General features: G+C 45.7%; 1 protein-coding gene and 1 long non-coding RNA gene across 2 annotated transcripts in view; one reads left to right on the top strand and one right to left on the bottom strand.

The window, feature by feature from the left end:
- Positions 1-19863, bottom strand: part of LOC309538996 — a 48766-nt gene that overhangs the window by 1792 nt on the left and 27111 nt on the right. The window lies entirely within an intron of this gene.
- On the top strand, positions 36-15096 carry LOC309538391 (cytochrome P450 2C19-like). The gene is made up of 9 exons (XM_082233947.1): positions 36-258; positions 1847-2009; positions 3175-3324; positions 4095-4255; positions 5312-5488; positions 5847-5988; positions 6822-7009; positions 11658-11799; positions 12126-15096. The coding sequence occupies exons 1-8, from the start codon at positions 76-78 to the stop codon at positions 11706-11708; spliced, it is 1215 nt and encodes a 404-aa protein (XP_082090073.1). The 5' UTR covers positions 36-75; the 3' UTR covers positions 11709-11799; positions 12126-15096.

The raw sequence follows: 19863 nt of genomic DNA, 5'->3' as shown, positions 1-19863 counted from the left end.
ACCTCCTCAGAGTATATAAAACTGGAAAGCAAATTAATTCGTCTAGAGTCATTTCAGTCACTGTTAGCTGGTGCCATGGAGCCTCTAGGGACAGTGACCATTTTGATGATCATATGTATCTCTTGCCTTGTTTTCCTTGCAGTCAGGAGCAGGACGCCAGAGAATGCAAAGCAGCTGCCACCTGGCCCACCTCCACTGCCCATCGTAGGGAACGCATTGCAGCTGAAGACCAACAACCTGGCCCAGGTTCTCCAGGAGGTAAGCCAAAGATGAGCACCTTCCTCAACAGCTGTCTGTTGATGACCGTTACCTGTTTGCAAGCCTCTTTCCATCTGACTCTTTTGGAAGGGGACAATCCATTCTCAGTTTGATTATTTAGAGATGGTACCATCTGTGTGCAGGGCACATTTGCAGAGTATAAGGCAACAGACTCTGCACTTTGACAGAGGAGAGGCAAGGGAGGGAGGGGAGGCATCCAGACCAGGGGAAAAGAATAGCAGAATCGCTGTGATTTCAGTGGCACGGACTTGCGCTTGGCTACATCGGCAGGGATGGGGAGCAGGGACTTGTCCCAAAGGCTCCACAGAAAAGAGGTGGACTTTGAGCAGGTCCCACAACTACAGAAAGGGGGTGATTTTATTGTCATTTTATTGTTTTATCCTTAAAATAAAAGCCATAAAGCCCCCTTCTGAGTAAAGAACTTAAAAAAGCAATAGTGCAATTTTCATACTATATTAGAGACAGGGGGCGGGGAAGGGTCCCATTCTCCCTCCACAGATGGATGGTTTGGGCATTTTTGCCCTTGAACATTTTTAGCTTCTGCTGGACAGTGTGGAGTTCATAGCCTTCTTGTATTTTGAAAAGCTGCTCCTTTATTTCCCCCAGAATGTGCTTGGTTGGAAGGTACTGTAAGAATTCCCTTAGAAAAATGAGTGTGAGGGGGACATAACAGAGCAGTATAATCATATTCATGGTATAAAGAAAGCAGACGGGAAAACACTTTTACCCCCCTCTCATAATGCCATACCCTCCAACATTTCTCCAATGAAAATAGGGACATCCCATTCCATAATGATAATTTTACTATTTATAGCCCACACACCTTACTGGGTTGCCCCTGCCACTTTGGGCAGCTTCCAACATATATAAAAACATAATAAAACATTAAAAATTAAACAAAAAAACACTTCCCTATTCAGGATTGCCTTCAGAGGGGGGTCGGATAACTCTATACCCTCCAACATTTCTCCAGTAAAAATAAGGACATCCTAAGGAAAAGGGGGGACATTCTGTGATCAAACTGGGATGGCTTCTCTAAATCAGGGATGTCCCTGGAAAATAGGGACACATGAAGGGTCTGTAAAGCTAAAACTTGGAGCCTTCAGTTAAAGCTGAATGTTGGAAGATTTACAACACATGCAAGATAGTAGTTCTTCATACAGTGCATATTGAAACTGTGGAATTCACTCCCAAAGAAGTAGCGATGATAGCCTCCAACTTGGATGATTTAAAAGAAATGTTCAGCTATGGGATAAAGCTACCCATAGCTGCTAGCGATGATGCTGAACCTCCACCAGTTCCAGGGACCTGCAGGAGGGGAGCGTGCTATTGCACTCTGGTCTTGTTTTTGAGCTTCCCAGAAGAACTGTGTTGGCCACTGTGGTAACAGTCGTGGACTAGTTGGCCTTTGGCCTGATCTAGCTGCAGAACTCTTCTGTATGTTATTAAGAGTCATGTGGTGCAGATGCCCATAGTGAGTCTGGGGGCAGCGGGGCTCTACATCAGCTATATGACTCTCTCCTATCCCACAAACCCACCTAGATGTGTGTCTTTATCTTTTTTCCAGTTTAGTGAGAAGTATGGCTCTGTGTTCACAATGTATTTTGGAGCAGAACGTATTGTGGTGCTGCATGGCTATGATGCAGTAAAAGAAGCCCTGATCGACCGCGGAGATGAATTCGCTGCCAGGGGACACCTGCCATTAGCTGATGATGTCAGCAAGGGATTAGGTAATTTATGCTGGTTGACCAATGGAGGGTGGGGGACACAGGAAAATCCCTCTAGTCATTAAAATAAAGCAAAAAAGGTTTCAAAAACAAATCATTGCATCTTGAGATAAAGTTTCCTAATTCATGTTCCCACTGGATTGTAGCAATAGATAATTATCTGCCTTTTAATGGCATAGCTATATATTGGGCATTGCCATTTAAGAGAGAAATGAGCCATCTCATAAAAGTACTTAAGCAATATCTAGGGCTGTAGCAGACAAAGGTTGGTGTGGTGGGTGCTGGCCGCCCTGGGTGCAATCCCTGAGGGGTGTGATATCGCCACAGGTGGCGCCCCCCCCTGGGATGTGCGTTGCTGCCGGCTCCCCCTGGAAGCTCCCCTCCGCCGCACGCCGCCTTACACCCAATGGTGCTTACCCCTGCCCACGCAGGCCGCTCCAGGTGCCGGAGCAGCTAGCTCCACCTCTGGTTTAGAACAAGCACCAAAAATTAAAGAAGGATTGAATGAGTCTCTAGCCTTTAAATATTATGGTCTGCGGTAATTCTGGTGTGGGCAGTAAGTGTGAGAGTTATGTGAGCAGAATTCCCTGGCCTGGATCTTGTGAATCAATAAGCTCTCCACACCAAGAAAGAGTTTCAAAGTTACCGCAAGCTATCTTTAAATTTGTTACCAAATAAATAAATAAATAAATAAATAAACACAAATCAACACTTTGCACTTATACAACTAGCAATGTAGTCCAGTTTTCTTTAAGTTGTTTCTGGTTAATATAGTCCAATATAGTCTGGTTAATATAGTTAATATAGTTCTGGTTAATATAGTCCAACTATTGCTTCTTCATTATACTGGCAGCTTCAGAGAGAGACCTAGGCTCCAAGAGATGAATTATCAGTTAACATAAATATCAAAACATTGAAACCTCTTTTTAAGTTTTAGCTGCAAAAATTGACATTCTGCAAATGCAAACCTCCACTACGTTTCATGTATCAGACATGTATCAGAAGACTGGCCAGCTACTGATTATGGAATAAGGAGGCACCAAAGTACCAAGTCTCCAGGTGGTCTGGAGCCAAGAATAAGAGCCTCCTGCTCTTCCAACCTGCTTCTTCTGCTCTCTCTTTCAGTCCATCCATCTCCTTCATGCCCATTTCCTCTTCTGCTTTCCAGGAATTGTATTCAGCAATGGGGAGGTGTGGAAGCAGCTCCGACGCTTTGCCCTTACCACCCTGCGCAACTTTGGCATGGGAAAGAAAAGTATTGAGGAGAGGATCCAGGAGGAAGCACAGTTCCTGCTAGAAAAGTTCCGGGACACTCAGGGTGGGTAGCCACTGCCCCTCATCGACATAGGCTTATCAAGCAGACCCCCTTGAACATCACAACAGATGCTGGGGTACATTACAACAGATTATTAACCACCAACTCATAAAGAAATATCATGGTAGGTACAAGGAAATCATTAAAAAATTAAAATCGTAAAACACAGAACTAGTGACCAACACTAAATCAAATAAATTGCCTAAAAACACTTGTGAAATACAGTGGTACCTCAGGTTAAGTACTTAATTCATTCCGGAGGTCCGTACTTAACCTGAAACTTTTCTTAAGCACCACTTTAGCTAATGGGGCCCCCCGCTGCCGCCGCACTGCCAGAGCACAATTTCTGTTCTTATCCTGAAGCAAAGTTCTTAACCTGAAGCAGAGTGCTCTGCAGATATTGTTGATTTCCAGCTGCTTTCAGCCCCAACAGTCATCAGTGGTCCAGAAGTTAGAGTCTAGCAGCATCTGAAGTGCTTTAGATTCCCTAGTTTTAGTCTAGAGTTCACCCAGGCCTGCACCACTGTGGTCACCCTTTCCTATCTAAGGATATATTGGCTGAAGCTGGAAGAAAGCACTTTGGAAAGTCCTTGGAAGAAACCACTCATAGCCACTGAAGATGCCCATGCCTTCAGAATTGTTGTGAGAAAGGCAGCTCCCTGTCTGACCACTGAGGCCAGGAGCCAGGAAATGGCAGCTCAGAAATTCCAGACTAGATTACTGCCTAAAACCTGTAGTGGGGTTGTATAATTATTTTTTTCTTGTTCTTCCAGAGAAGCCCTTGGATCCAACCTACTCGCTCAGTTGTGCTCTCTCCAATGTCATTTGTGCAATTGTCTTTGGGAAACGATACGATTATAATGACAAGAAGTTCCTATCCATGATGAGCTTAATGAATGAAAACTTTCAGGTTTTAAGCTCTTCTTGGGGACAGGTAGGTGTCATCTTTTTAAAGGCCCTTTCCCACAAAGTCTAAATTTTCCTGCTGTTTAAATGTCTTTCTTCCAGGCTTCTCATAGCCCATACTGCCTCTGCCTCTTAATATTTCTGTTAATGTCCTAGTTGCAGGCTTGCCATGAGCAACTGGTTAGCCACTGTGACAGCAGGATGGGCCACTGGCCTGATTCAGTAGGCTCTTCTTATGTTTTTAATTTGGGGAGCCAATATGAATACCTGGGTCTAATAACCAAGGCTTGACTTAACTCAACAGCAGCCCAGTGGAATAGGAAGTAAAGCTTAACGAGTAAAACCCACAGGCTCAATACTGTAACCGGAACTAATCACTTGGGATGTATATACACTGCCATTGCCTCTGCATCCAATGTGCTTCCACTAATGGTTTGAGAAGGTGTGAATACATGATGTTAGTCACAATCCATATCTAACCTGCCATTTCTTATGAAAAGTTGCGCCTTGCTGAATTTTAAGCCAGGGATGTGTACACGGACTGGTTTCAGTAGGAGAAGCAGATGGGACTACATTTAGAGATATGTATGTAATCCCATAGCTCAGTTTTAGAGCATTTGGCTTGTTAATATAGGGTCCCAGAGTCAATCCCGAGTAGCATCCCTGGTTAGGGATGGGACTCCTGAATGAAACCCAGCAGAGCTGCTGCATAGGCACTACTGACCTTGAGAGACCAATGGTCTCATTCAGTATATACCTTTTAACATGTGGATTGGGGGGGGTAATTGGTTTGTTGTTTTTATTTTGATTATGCATTTTGTGGTTCTACATTTTGATTTTAGTCTGCGAACCACCCTGGGACCTGTGGGTATAAATTCAATAAACAATAATAAAAAAATAATGATATAAGACTGATGTGGAACATCTACATAGATTTGGGAAGCATTGGTAGTGAAAATGCTGGTGTGTGGACCACAGAGTTGACATGCACACAAGGCAACAGTGGCCAACATTATACTGAAGCCCGAATTTGGACAAACCCTGACTGAGGTTGGTGCCAATGGGTCTCATGTGTTTCTTCTAGCTCTACAACCTCTTTCCCTCTTTGATGAAATGTATCCCTGGGCCCCACCATAAAGTGCTGAAAAACAACTTGGCAGCCAGAGCGTTTGTTTTGGAGGAGGTTGAAGAGCACAAGCCCACTCTGGACCCCAACTCACCTCGGGATTTTATCGACTGCTTCCTTATGAAAATGGATCAGGTAATCATGAAAACTCACAGAACTCTCCACGTGGGTTCTCCTGCCACTCCTGAAGCTTCCCAACCAGCAGACATCCATCCAGCTTCTTGTGGGGAATGCCAAGGAAAGAGATTCCTGCCCACACCCCATTGGAGTAGATTCATTTCCCATTGCTGACTTGTTCCTACAGTAAGTGGGAAGTTCTTTCTAATGATTAGCCCTCTGGGCAAGGAACGTCCAGAGGAACGAGCTATAAAAAGACTTGAGATAAGATGTGTCTTGGGAAGGGAGCTGGTGCCAGTGACGCAGTTAAATTCTTGTTATGTTGTACTCAGAACAATTGAGTTGACTCCACTGACTGTGTTGTGTGTTTCTGCAGGAAAAAGGTAATAGTGCATCCCATTTCACCATTGAAAGCCTGGCCATAAGCACAGTTGACTTGTTTGTGGCTGGAACAGAGACCACCAGCACCACACTGCGATACGGGTTCATGATCCTCCTCAAATACCCAGAGATACAAGGTAAAATGGATGCGATGTTAGTATTTATTATTCTAGTTCTCTCCTCGATTTATGTGTCACAGGTCCAAGAGGTTGTTGTTCTGCCACTTTCCCCAGGAAAACCCACTGTTCATCGCTGAATGTTAATCATTGCTGACTGACATCAGCAGTAGACAGAAGGCTTTCCTGGAGACAACAGTGGGGGTAGGGGGTGGACAAAATGCTCAGATCCATGCCTAGTAACCACAGACCTGTGCCTAGAAATCCCAGCAAAAACAGAAGTGTGGATGAGCTCTTATAGCTGACCATATTGCAAACCCTGGGATTTTATATGCAAACAGTAACAACTTGAACTTGGCCCAGTAGTATAGTGGCAGCCAGTGCAGATCCTTTAGACTAAGGCATCACATCCTGCACCAGCTGCACTTTCTGTGCCAGCCTGAAGGGTAGCCCACAAAGGCACAACCACAAGGGCCAGGGGTCAAAAGGCCCTCAGGTAGGATCAGAATCACTGCAGGACAGTGCCTCCAATAGGAATCCCTATAAGCTGGACCATCACTTGCTCCTAAAACTTCCCTAAAGAGGAGGCTTTTGTCCCTCTGGGCGCCTTTTGGATAGAAATTGAATTAATATATAAATAATTGCAGTTATACTATGTTTCCCTGTTTACAGATGGATTACTGAAGGTGAGCTACAATAATTTGTCTGAGTTAATGTGATGAGTCAAGAGAAAGTTGGCATCAGAAAACATTGAAAGCTCCCAAAATGTGCAGGGGCTGGCAGGCACTCCCATGGAATTTCAATTGCTTCTATGTTTCCTGCACTGGTGTTAAACCTCATTCTTCCCATTGCAGAGAAAGTGCATGAAGAAATTGACCGAGTTATTGGCCGATCACGAAGTCCTTGCATGGCAGATCGTGGGGAAATGCCTTACACAGATGCTGTCATCCATGAGATCCAGAGGTTCATCTCTCTCCTCCCACTGAGCATCCCTCATGCAGTACTCAAAGATACACCGTTCAGACAATATGTCATTCCAAAGGTCAGCTCTTTTCAAGGCTCTGAGTAGTAATAGTAGGCTGCTAGCCATGATGGCTACATTCTACCTCCATGGCGAGAGGCAGCATGCTTCTGAATACCAGTGGGTGGAAACCACAGGAATTGAGAGTGCTGTCTTGTTTAGATTATGTTGAAGGGCTTCCCATGGGCATTTGGTTGGACACCATGAAAACAGGATGCTGGACCAGATGGGGCCACTGGACTGATCCAGCAGAGCTTTTCTTCTCTTCTTATCTACAAGCAAGGGAAGTGTTGTTTTTTAGTCGTTTAATTGTGTGTCCGACTCTTCGTGACCCCATGGACCACATCATATGGATATGCTTGTACCCCTTCCAATCTGCGCCCCATCCCGAGGGACGAAGGTAGGGTGAGCAAGGATTACTCACCTCCGTCACTGGTGTTGTGCAATGCCAGGTCTATAGGCAAAAAAACCGCCACCCTGCGAGACTTCTTCACCTCGCAGGGGGTTGACCTGGCTTGTGTGACGGAGACCTGGGTGCGCAAAGGGGAAACTGTTACCTTACGAGAGATGGCGCCCCCGGGTTTCTCCGTCCTCCACCAGTCACGGACTGTGGGCCGGGGGGGAGGGGTGGCATTATTAATCCGAGAAGACTGTTCTTTCAGGGCTCTACCATCGCCATCGATCCCCGGCATTGAATGTGTTGGCCTAGTGTGGGGCTCCGAGGTGAGCTTGGCTGTCTGGCTGGTGTACCGGCCACCTAGCGCACCAGCAGCCACCCTGTCAGGCCTGTTGGAGGCGGTGGCCGGCTGGGCCTTGGAGTTCCCTAACCTATTGGTACTGGGGGACTTCAACATCCATGCTGATGCCGCTCCCTCCTCACAGGCTCTGGACCTGGTGTCTTCCATGGCGACACTAGGGCTCTCCCAGTTTGTTTCGGGCCCCACACATCAAGCAGGCCACACGCTGGATTTGATCTTTGGCGCCGGTATAGATGTGATCATGTCTCCCTCGATGAAGGTGTCATGGTCTGATCACTACGCTCTGAAAGCCAGGATTGATTTTCCACCCCCACCCTGCTTAGGTGGCGAGCCAATTTGGACTCGCCCGCGGAGGCTGATGGACCCTGATAGATTCCGTCAGGCCTTGCGGGACCTTGCTCCCCCTGGCGACTCATTGACTGAGCTTGTTGAGGGCTGGAATATCCAGCTCCTGGCAGCCATCAATGAGATCGCACCTAGGCGCCCTCTGCGACCCCGCAGAAACCGGGCTCCCTGGTTTACCGAGGAGCTTCGGAAAATGAAGCGGGACCTCAGACGGCTAGAGCGAGTATGGCGGGGTGCCCGTGACGGAGCTTCAAGAACATCTTATAGGGTTTTTATGAAAACCTACGAGATGGCAGTGAAGGCTGCTAAGAAGTCCTACTTCTCGGCCTCCATTGCCTCCGCTAGCTCTCGCCCGGCGCAATTATTTAGTATAATTAGGTCTTTAACGTCCCTCGAAGGACAGCCAAATTTAAATAACAATTTGACACACAGCTGCGAGGCATTTGCGAGCTTTTTTGCGGAGAAGGTCCTGTTGCTCCGCCATGACCTCCCTGCCAATTTGGATACAATGAAGGAACTGGAGGCCCCTCGACTGTCTTCGGGTCCAGTATTGGACCACTTTGACCGGATATCCCCAGCCGATGTGGACAGACTCCTCCAAGCTGGAAAGCCCACCACTTGTCCTCTTGACCCGTGCCCGTCCTGGCTGATTAGAGCGTGTCCAGACGAGGTGCGGGCCCCCCTGGGTGATATCATCAATTTGTCCCTTGGCACTGGGATATTCCCAGGGGAACTGAAGGAGGCAGTGGTGCGTCCGCTCTTAAAGAAAACATCATTAGATCCTTTAGATCTATCCAATTACCGCCCGGTTTCGAATCTTCCATTCCTGGGTAAGGTGATTGAGAGAGCGGTTGCTGAACAGCTTGGTAGGTTTCTGGATGAAACATCTGCTCTCGATCCATTCCAGTCCGGCTTCCGCGCTGGTCATGGGACCGAGACGGCTCTGGTCGCCCTAACAGATGATCTCCGCAGGCAGCTGGATCGAGGCGGGTCGGGGCTGCTGATTCTCCTAGACCTGTCAGCAGCCTTCGACATGGTCGATCACGAACTCCTGGACCGCCGCCTTGCCGACGTGGGGATCCAGGGCACAGTCCTTCAATGGCTGTGCTCGTTTCTCTCCGGTCGGGGACAGAGGGTGGCGCTTGGGGGGGAATTGTCATCGCGCCACTCCTTGGTGTGTGGAGTGCCTCAGGGTGCGATTCTCTCCCCGATGCTTTTTAACATCTTTATGCGCCCCCTCGCCCAGCTTGTCCGGAGTTTTGGGCTGGGTTGCCATCAGTATGCCGATGACACCCAACTCTATCTGTTGATGGATGGCCATCCTGACTCGGCCCCAGATACACTGACCAGATGCCTGGAAGCTGTGGCTGGATGGTTACGTGGGAGCCGGTTGAAGTTAAATCCTTCGAAGACAGAGGTCCTCTGGCTGGGACGGAGCGATATGGGATCGAGGGGGCAACTCCCGTCTCTTGCGGGGGTGCAATTAGTGCCAGCATCGTCCGTGAAGAGTTTGGGTGTAATCTTCGATACCTCCCTCTCTATGGAGGCGCAGATTACAGCTATAACAAAGGTGGCATTTTTTCATCTCCGCCAAGCTAAGCAGTTGGCTCCTTATCTCTCTCGCCCTGACCTAGCCACTGTGATCCATGCGACGGTCACCTCCAGACTGGATTATTGTAACTCGCTCTACGTGGGGCTGCCCTTGAGACTGACCCAGAAACTCCAGCGGGTGCAGAATGCTGCGGCGAGACTCCTTATGGGGTCTTCGCTGCGAGATCATATCCATCCGGTGCTGTACCAGCTGCACTGGCTCCCGGTGGAGTACAGGATCAGGTTTAAGGTGCTGGTCTTAACCTTTAAAGCCCTATACGGCCTAGGACCCTCGTACCTACGGGACCGCCTCTCCTGGTATGTCCCACAGAGAAACTTACGGTCTGCAAATAAAAACACCCTAAAGATCCCAGGCCTCAGAGAGGTTAGGCTGGCCTCAACTAGAGCCAGGGCCTTCTCGGCCGCGGCTCCAATCTGGTGGAACGCTCTGTCACAAGAGACTAGGGCCCTGCAGGACCTGACATCCTTCCGCAGGGCCTGCAAGACAGAGCTGTTCCACCAGGCCTTTTGTCAGGGCGCAGCCTGACCCCCTCCTCTGGCAATCTGCACAAAATTTTGCTTGATGGTTGCCATTAATTTGATTTTAATTTGATTTAATTAATTTTATAATGAATGTTTTAGAATGTTGAACTATTTTGATTGTTGTTAGCCGCCCTGAGCCCAGCTTTGGCTGGGGAGGGCGGGATATAAATAAAATTTATTATTATTATTATTATTATCATGCCAGGCACTCCTGTCTTCCACTGCCTCCCGCAGTTTAGTCAGACTCATGTTTGTGGCTTCGAGAACACCATCCAACCATCTCGTCCTCTGTCATCCCCTTCTCCTTGTGCCATCCATCTTCCCCAACATCAGGGTCTTTTCCAGGGAGTCTTCTCTTCTCATGAGGTGGCCAAAGTATTGGAGCCTTAGCTTCACAATCTGTCCTTCCAGTGACCACTCAGGGCTGATTTCCTTAAGAATGGATGCATTTGATCTTCTTGCAGTCCATGGGACTCTCAAGAGTCTCCTCCAGCACCATAATTCAAAAGCATCAATTCTTCGGCAATCAGCCTTCTTTATGGTCCAGCTCTCACTTCCATACATCAAGGCAAGGGAAGTAGTTTAGCCCAACTCCTAAAGTGTAGCTGGGCATCTTCAGGCCTGGACTTCAGCTAAAAAAGCCAATGCAGCTAAAAAATCCAATGCAATTCTGGGCTGCATCAATAGGAGTATAGCATCTAGATCAAGGGAAGTAATAGTGCCACTGTATTCTGCTCTGGTCAGACCTCACCTGGAGTACTGTGTCCAGTTCTGGGCACCACAGTTCAAGAAGGACACTGGCAAACTGGAACGTGTCCAGAGGAGGGCAACCAAAATGGTCAAAGGCCTGGAAACGATGCCTTATGAGGAACGGCTAAGGGAGCTGGGCATGTTTAGCCTGGAGAAGAGGAGGTTAAGGGGTGATATGATAGCCATGTTCAAATATATAAAAGGATGTCATACAGAGGAGGGAGAAAGGTTGTTTTCTGCTGCTCCAGAGAAGCGGACATGAAGCAATGGATCCAAACTACAAGAAAGAAGATTCCACCTAAACATTAGGAAGAACTTCCTGACAGTAAGAGCTGTTCGACAGTGGAATTTGCTGCCAAGGAAGTGTCAGAGTGTGGTGGAGTCTCCTACTTTGGAGGTCTTTAAGCAGAGGCTTGACAACCATATGTCAGGAGTGCTCTGATGGTGCTTCCTGCTTGGCAGGGGGTTGGACTCGATGGCCCTTGTGGTCTCTTCCAACTCTATGATTCTATGATTCATTTTAAACACCCTATTGTCTTCTGAAGCTGCCCCATTCTTCTCTGTATCAACAAAGTACCTTCCTTCCTGTTAGTGCCTTCCCACACCATTCCTTTGTGAGAGTCAATTTTATGCTTTCGTTGGGTGTCATGGCCATCCAGCCCATTTCTTTGCACTCTCTGCAGGGTACTACCATATATCCTAGTCTGATGTCTGTGCTACATGACAGCAAATAATTTCCAAACCCCAAAGAATTTGACCCAGGACATTTCTTGCACAAAGATGGCACCTTCAGGAAGAGCGACTATTTCATGCCTTTCTCAGCAGGTAAGATCTCTGCTTCCACAGTAGGCTGCGGTCTTGGCCAGCTCGGGTCTTTCCCATCTCCCTAATCGGCTGGTGTCGGGGCAATGAGGGGGAACCTCCTTCCTCCTGCAGCCTAGACTGGAAGGGCTCCCAGTTTGTGAGGGAGGGGCCGAGGCTTCTGGGTCCATCAGAACTCCTGCCAGCTGAAGCAAAAGAAATGGTGGAAAGAGTGACTTTCCCAGGAGCTGTTCTGGAGCAGCACCTTTGCTCCTTTGGCAAGATTGTTATTTTCTCCGTAACAGCCAAAGTGGTTGTTGTGCATCTTACACTTTGGGTTTCCTTTGCAGGGAAGCGGATATGTGTGGGGGAAGGTCTGGCCCGTATGGAGATCTTCTTGTTCTTGACCACCATATTACAGAACTTCACTCTGAAGTCCATCATTGACCCCAAGGACATCGATCTCACACCGGTGTTGAGTGGCATAAGCAACTGCCCTCGGCCCTATCAGCTCTACATTGTCCCTCGCTGAAAAGCCTGCCTCAGGAGGGCTGCACATGTGGAAAAGTTGCAGCCTGGCAAATCTTTGTTCAAAAAATCCGTAACACAATATCTCCTCATGTGTGGAGTCTTATCTTTTTACCTGACTAGTTGTGGTACTCTTACTTTGGGATCTTGCTAGAGACTATTGCACATTGAAGACATTATTGCAATGGACAAATAGCAGGATTTAGAAATAAGTCACACACAAAAATCCCATTCTTATCTTTCTTGCCCCTTCATATGCATATGTGTGCAGCGGCGTAGCTAGCCGCTGGAGTGACTGGTGCAGGGGCATGTCCTGCAGCCAGGGGTGTGTTGAGCGACCCATGGGGGTGGGGCAAGCCTCTCCAATGCTTGGAGCCTCTCCGCCGCCTCCTCCTCAGCTGCAGGGCTTCTGAGGGAGAGGCAGTAGGCAGACACAAATCCCACGTTGCAGCGCGAAACTTGCAGGTGCCTAAGCCACCATGTCACTCCAAAAAAATTCATGAGCCCAATTTTTAAAAAAACTCATTTTGTCACACACCCCTCAATGATGACATCTGGGGCAGACTGTGCCCCCCACCCCTTCCTCCGCCACTGTATATGTGTGATAGGCAAAATCTGCCAAGATGTAAGCTTTTTAGCCACTGAGTCTTGTTACTCTTTGGGCTAAATGAAGCCAATCAGAGTGGAAGGAACTGAGTCAACCACTGAGGAACTGGTGACCCTCAATGGTGGTTGGACTCTTGCGCCCATCACCCCTGATGTTGGCTTGGGCAGATGGGGGCTGGAGTCTAGGAATATCTGAAGGGCTGCAGGTTCCCCATTCTTGCCATGAGGGCTCAGTTGGGACAACTCCCATAATCTGAATTTCATTGGCTAGGTGGCTGGAGATAATGGGAGCTGCAGTCCAGCATTAATTCTCCAACCTTGACTTGGTGGGTTGAAGTGCTGCAGGCTGTAGAAGCTGGGTGGGTCAAGGCCCCTGTCTGAGATGACCTTTTGATTCCCTTGCATGTCCTACCCAAGATACAGCAAAGTTGTTTAACTGAGTGACAACATAAGCTTTTTTGGTAACCCTTCTATAGATCTGTACACTGAGATTGGCAGGTATGTCAATGCTAATAATAAAGCACAGGCAGACAATTTTATTTGGAAAGATATTCCAATAAACTCAGTTTGGAGTTTCCCGGTGCTAGAACAAAATGTCTTTCACTTTCAGCCTGAGCTAAGAAGGAAAGTCTTTGGAGGGTGCTGCAGAAATCAATAGCTTTTAAAATCTTTACCCCTTTCAACTAGTAGAACATCCTTGAGACTTGAGATTTACAAATGTTTGCCAATAATTCCTTTAAGGGTAACCATGTTCTAAAGAACAGATAGCAATACTGGATGCAACTGAACTTCTGAGTAAGTATGGGAAATGAACTAAGTTGGATCCAGAAATCTACTAGTCCTAGGAAGCATATCTTCAAGATAGGCACAGAGCATAGATGGGCAAGATCTCCCAAGCCTACCTTGGATGAACTTGGAAATCATCCAAGATCTTCCAGGATAAGAAAACTTTTTTTTTTCTCCTGAGCACAACTGAGGCTATCACTGTATTTAAAAATCTAGAACTGAGAAAATAGCCCTCCCTCAAATTCTCCACTTACTTTGTGGGTGGCAAAATAAGGAAGGTCATTGTGGCGTTTGCCCTCCTAGGTGTGTGACATCATACTGGGTTCATAAGGAAAGGGTTAACTAATTGTAAAATGACTAACCTATAGGAACCCAAGGGGAGAAGTTAGAGTTAGTGTTAGAGTTGTTAAGAAGTCAGTTGAGAGTTAAAGAAGGGAGAGTGAGGATAAGTCTGTGGGTTGGGCTAGTTTGATGTGAGAACGTGAGAGAATCAGTTAAGAGGAGTCAGTTAAACAGTTGGGATAATCACTTAGAAGGTATTAGAAATGTATAGGCCGGTAAAGAAACTAAGATTAAGAAACTGACAAGAAAATTAACTGAGAAACCATATTTGTTAATGCTTACAAAATAAACTTGTTTATTTGATTTAATTTTAACAACTGTCTGGACTCAGTGTGTACCCGAGAGTAACGGACTGGTGGGCGGGGAAGCGAGCACAGTGGTGGCGCAGGGATCAATAGATCGTCAAACGTCCGGGAACCCTGTGTGATTGCCACAGTCATTTCACTGAATATTCTCCAAGGGAGGACTGAAAATCTCCAGGAGGAGTTGGAGAGGGAACACTTTCAAAGAATTGTCAAAATTTCTTTCCTCTCAGCCTTTCTTCAACCCTGCTCCCATTCAGTGTAACAGAAAAATGTTTCCCTAGTACAAATTCAGAGGCAGCATGGGCAAAATTGGTGAGGGGAAGTCCACCTATGAAGTTAACCAAGGAAGAATGGTCTTCCTCTTCTGTCTTCAGAATTTTTGTTTTTGGTTCCTGCACCCTCTCAATTATGCTCCTATTCAAAGTAGTGAAGTAATGTTTCTCCATTGCACTGAATGAAGGGGCAAGAGGAATGAACTTGTCTCTGATTTGCATTTTAATTCAAGCTGGAGAAGAATTCGGGGCTTGAAATGCTTGTCCTCTGTCAGCTTTGAAACTCCTGAAGGTCTTCTCCAAACCACAGTTTGGAGAATTGTGCTGGTTTCACTAGCATAGAAAACCACTGCTCCACTTCTTCTGGAGAATAAGAGCACATCCAGATGTATGTATTTTTTTACCTGTTTGTGAAATGGAATGGCTTTATAGATGTCCTTCACCCTCCCAGAGCTAAATAAAGAATACTATGACAAAGTGAATGCTGTCACTTGTAATGATTATGCAAGTATAGCAATTTTATATTATTTGCAGATTTATAAACTGCTTCACAACCAAACATTACTGTAGCTGTGTACAGTAAAATTCAAAGGATTCCTAATGCAGTAAACTACATTTGCTTTGCACAATTTATTCTGACTCTGCAAGGCTTCAGGAGGAAAGAGTTGCTTTGCAGACCACGGATACCTTCACCCCCTGACATCCTAAGCTCCTTCTAGTTTCTACCAGGCATTGCTTATGCACTTCGGAGCTTAGCCTTTGTTTCTAATGTAACCCAAGCTACTGCCAGTCATTGTATTAGTAGCAATCCAGCACACCTTCATTTACTAGAGGAAGGTGTGGCAATTATTGTTCCCCCTTCTCTTCCAAGAACTAGCTGCAGGAGCATGCGCAGTAGGTTGCTTTTTAGGGAGGTTTGAATGGCTGCTCTCAGAAGATTCTGGCAGTCTCACCTGCCCTGGGAGAGAGAACATAAGAGAACTCTGCTGGAGCAGGTCAGAGGCCTATCTAGTCCAGCATCCTGCTCTCCCTGTGGCCAACCAGATGCCTATGAGAAGCTCTCAAGGAGCCACTGAGCGCTACAGTGCTCTCCTCCCCATTTGCAGTTCCCAGCAACATTTGAGGGCTATTCCTAACTGGGTAGTGCATCAGTGACAGCTCCATAATTAAACCCAGAGTCAGGCCACCGGGATTTAAATATCTTGCTTTTCTAACACGTTGCTTTAAAAAACCCCTCCACCTTAAAAACACAGACATTCACAACAAATTACTAATAAAATCACACGATTAAATTTATGGCACATGACTGCAGTTCTGTGCATGGCTGGAAGTAAGCACCATTGAACACAGTGGTGCGTATTTCTGCTGTATAGGTTCAATTTTTAAAACACATTTGGTTTTAGCAAATGACATCCAGACAGCAGAAACGCAACCTTTTAATTAGCAATGCAAACAACTTTTTGTTATTTATTTTTGGAATTTTACAACAAAATCCAACAGCCCCCTGTCTCCCCACCTCCCCTATGCATCCTCCCCCTTCCTCACATGCCCCCAAACCTCTGTATTCCTCCCTAGCCCCAATTGCCCTTAATCCCCCCCATCCCACAGCATTTGTATTTGTTTGTATGATCAGTGGCAAACCTGTACTTTCACTACCGATTCCCCTGACACATCTAATCTAAGGATGACCTGCTGCTTATGATGTAACAATGCAAGCAATCCAGAATTTACAGACATTTATAGACCACGTCCACACAGGATTAAAGTGTAGATAAACTCCCCCACTGAACAAGCTTATATTAGCTGACGAAAACCCTCTCCCATGCCCACACTTTTTTTTAAAATTTTTTATTGCAAATTTCAAACAAAGAAAATTCACCAAACATATACAATACCTTCACCCAAAGATAGCAAACAACAAAAAGCATAAGTAGACAAAAACATGAACAAAAAATAAAGAAAATCATAACTATTCATAACATATTTTTTCATAACTAACTGGACTTCCTCACTCTCCCTTCCATGCGTTCTCAATGCTAAAGTTATAAAACAGCAATTTATTACCTTATTTCAATTCTTATTTTGTACTTCTCCAATATTACGTCTCAAACTTCAAGTACTTTTTGTCAAATACTTATTAGCTTAATTTAAACATAATATTACTTCAAATTTCATCTTTTTCCTAAACATCACTTAGTCCCATGTGTCCTTCAACTAAATTGCTGGTACCATGTTATTTTCAGTCGTGCAGTTTCTTAACATTCATACAGTTTATATTGTTTTTGTAAATAGTCCTTGAACCTTTTCCAGTCCTCTTCCATTTTCTCTTCTCCCAAGTCTCGGATTCTGCCAGTCATTTCGGCCAGCTCCATATAGTCTATCAATTGCGTCTGTCATTCTTCCAGTGTGGGCAAATCTTGTGTCTTCCAATATTTTGCGATGAGTATTCTTGCTGCTGTTGTTGCATACATAAAAAAAGTTCTGTCCTTCTTTAACACTTTCTGGCCAACAATGCCCAAAAGGAAGGCCTCTGGTTTCTTGGGGAAGGTATACTTAAATACCTTTTTTAACTCATTATAAATCATTTCCCAGAAGGCCTTCACTCTTGGACAAGTCCACCAGAGGTGAAAGAATGTTCCTTCAGTCTCCTTACATTTCCAACATTTATTATCATGCAAATGGTATATTTTTGCAAGCTTGACTGGGGTCATGTACCACCTATATATCATCTTCATAATATTTTCTTTCAAGGCATTACATGCCGTGAACTTCACACCGGTGGTCCATAACTATTCTCAGTCAGCAAACATAATGTTGTACCCAATGTTCTGAGCCCATTTTATCATGGCTTATTTAACTGTTTCATCTTGAGTGTTCCATTTTAACAGCAAGTTATACATTTTTGAAAGTATCTTAGTCTTAAAAAGGTAAAGGTAAAGGTACCCCTGCCCGAACGGGCCAGTCTTGACAGACTCTGGGGTTTGTGCGCCCATCTCACTCAAGAGGCCGGGGGCCAGCGCTGTCCGGAGACACTTCCGGGTCACGTGGCCAGCGTGACAAAGCTGCATCTGGCGAGCCAGCGCAGCACACGGAACGCCGTTTACCTTCCCGCTGGTAAGCGGTACCTATTTATCTACTTGCACCCGGGGGTGCTTTCGAACTGCTAGGTTGGCAGGCGCTGGGACCGAGCAGCGGGAGCGCACCCCGCCGCGGGGATTCGAACCGCCGACCTTTCGATCGGCAAGCCCTAGGCGCTGAGGCTTTTACCCACAGCGCCACCCTGTTAGAATTGTTCTAACAATTGTTCACCCTGTTCTAACAATTCTGTTTCTAATTTCGATTTTTCCACCTGGAAACCTATCTTTTTGTCCAAATTAAAAACCTCCTTAATCTGAGCATAATGTAACCAATCTCGCACTTTGTCTCCATGCCCACACTTTTAAGCAGTTTGCCATTGCTTCTTTTTATCTAAGTTGTATATAAAAATAGGAGGTCTGTGGCAATTTAAAGACTTAACTGTATTTATTTGTAAAGGGAGTAAGATTTGCTAGGGCATACTTCCTCAGATGCAGAATGGGTGGCAACAACAACAACAACATAGTATTAATATTATTAATAATGTACAGTGGTACCTCAGGTTAAGTACTTAATTCATTCTGGAGGTCCGTTCTTAACCTGAAACTGTTCCGAAACTGAAGCAGCACTTTAGCTATTGGGGCCTCCCACTGCTGCCGCCGCACGATTTCTGTTGTCATCCTGAAGCAAAGTTCTTAACCTGAGGTACTACTTCTGGATTAGCAGAGTCTGTAACCTGAAGCATCTGTAACCTGAAGTGCCACTGTTTAGTTATAAAGGAGAATGCATGCTTTCTCCCCGAGGATCCCCATGCACCTCACATTTGGACACTAAGCACTGGTTACCCACAAGTGCAGCAGCAAGAATGCAGCCTCCTATTCATTCTGTGGACGAGAGCCCTGTCTCCTTCTTCTGTGGGCTCATCATAGTGTAGTTATACTGCCTTTATAATAATCAGATCATGGTTCCTTACCCTGACACAGGAATGTAAGAAGCTGGCTTATCCCGAGTCACAGGGCTCTTCAGGACCCTACCGAGAGATAACGGGTCTTGAACCTGGGACCATGTGCTTGTAAGGCAGAAGCTTTACTGCCTCACCAGTTGCTCTGGCAAAGAAACTCAGTTTATGCAATCTGAACTCTGGTGAACTGAGTTGGCCTCTCTCTGCAGAGCAGCCATAAAGTGTCCCAGCTGTGGCTAGAATGGGCTGAACTTCTGTGATTTGCACTGACAGGAGATTGACTCAAAACACACAGAGCAGCAACAGTTGTTGACAAGAACACCTGGTGCACTTTGGTTTGTGAACTGAACTATGAGTTCAAATAAGTTTATGCAAACTGAACAGACAAGTCAGTTTGAAAGAGAATTTAACATTGGTATAAGGGAGATATTATCCTGGCTAATTACAATAATTTTATGGATGTCTATAACCTGTTCCAGGATATGTTTAAGCTGTGAATTGGTGTAAAAAAGGCCAGCTAATATACACAACGGGACATTTACTCTCTTCTTTTTGACATCTTTTTTTGAAATGCTTGAGGATCACTCCTGTTTTAGGAGCTACCCCTTAAAAGGGGACTGCTCAATACTTTAAATAAATAACTTGGCAGGCTTCCATCATCTGCATGCTCCCCTCTTGTACTAAATATGATTTCCAGAGGTGGATGGAAGAACTGGACTAAATGAAAACAAGAAGTTAATGTTCTGTGTCACCATGGACACTAGTGACCATGGTTTTGTCCCCACTAGGGCACATGTGAGTCACTGTTTTGATGAGCACATTAGTGTGTCTCATCAATACAAAAGCACTTCCAGGTTTATGTCTCCAAAATCTATCTTGGTGTGTCCTGTCCACATTAGTGGGTAGTGCTAGATGGGATTGTTGGGGGGAAACAAATAAACTTCCTTCTCCTGAACCTCTAGGTAATGTACTACTTTAAACCACACAAGAGCACTGTTTGTGTAGCAAGCAAGCCAGCATTTGCTCGTAGTCTTTTTCTAAGTTAACTCCACCGGTAAAAGCATTTCGTTTTTCTCTCCTGATAAGATGCATGCTATTGCTCTTTCTTTATATCTCTACTCATCCTGTAAATCGTTCTTGCCAAGATAATTCTGTTCCTGCATGAATAAAGCTGTAGAAATCCAGAAACTGTACATAAACTTCTCAGTTTACT

Source organism: Podarcis vaucheri, assembly GCF_965113315.1.
Source record: "Podarcis vaucheri genome assembly, chromosome: 1".
In the NCBI taxonomy this organism is placed as follows: Eukaryota; Metazoa; Chordata; class Lepidosauria; order Squamata; family Lacertidae; genus Podarcis; species Podarcis vaucheri.
This window is presented reverse-complemented; position numbering and strand designations above follow the sequence as displayed.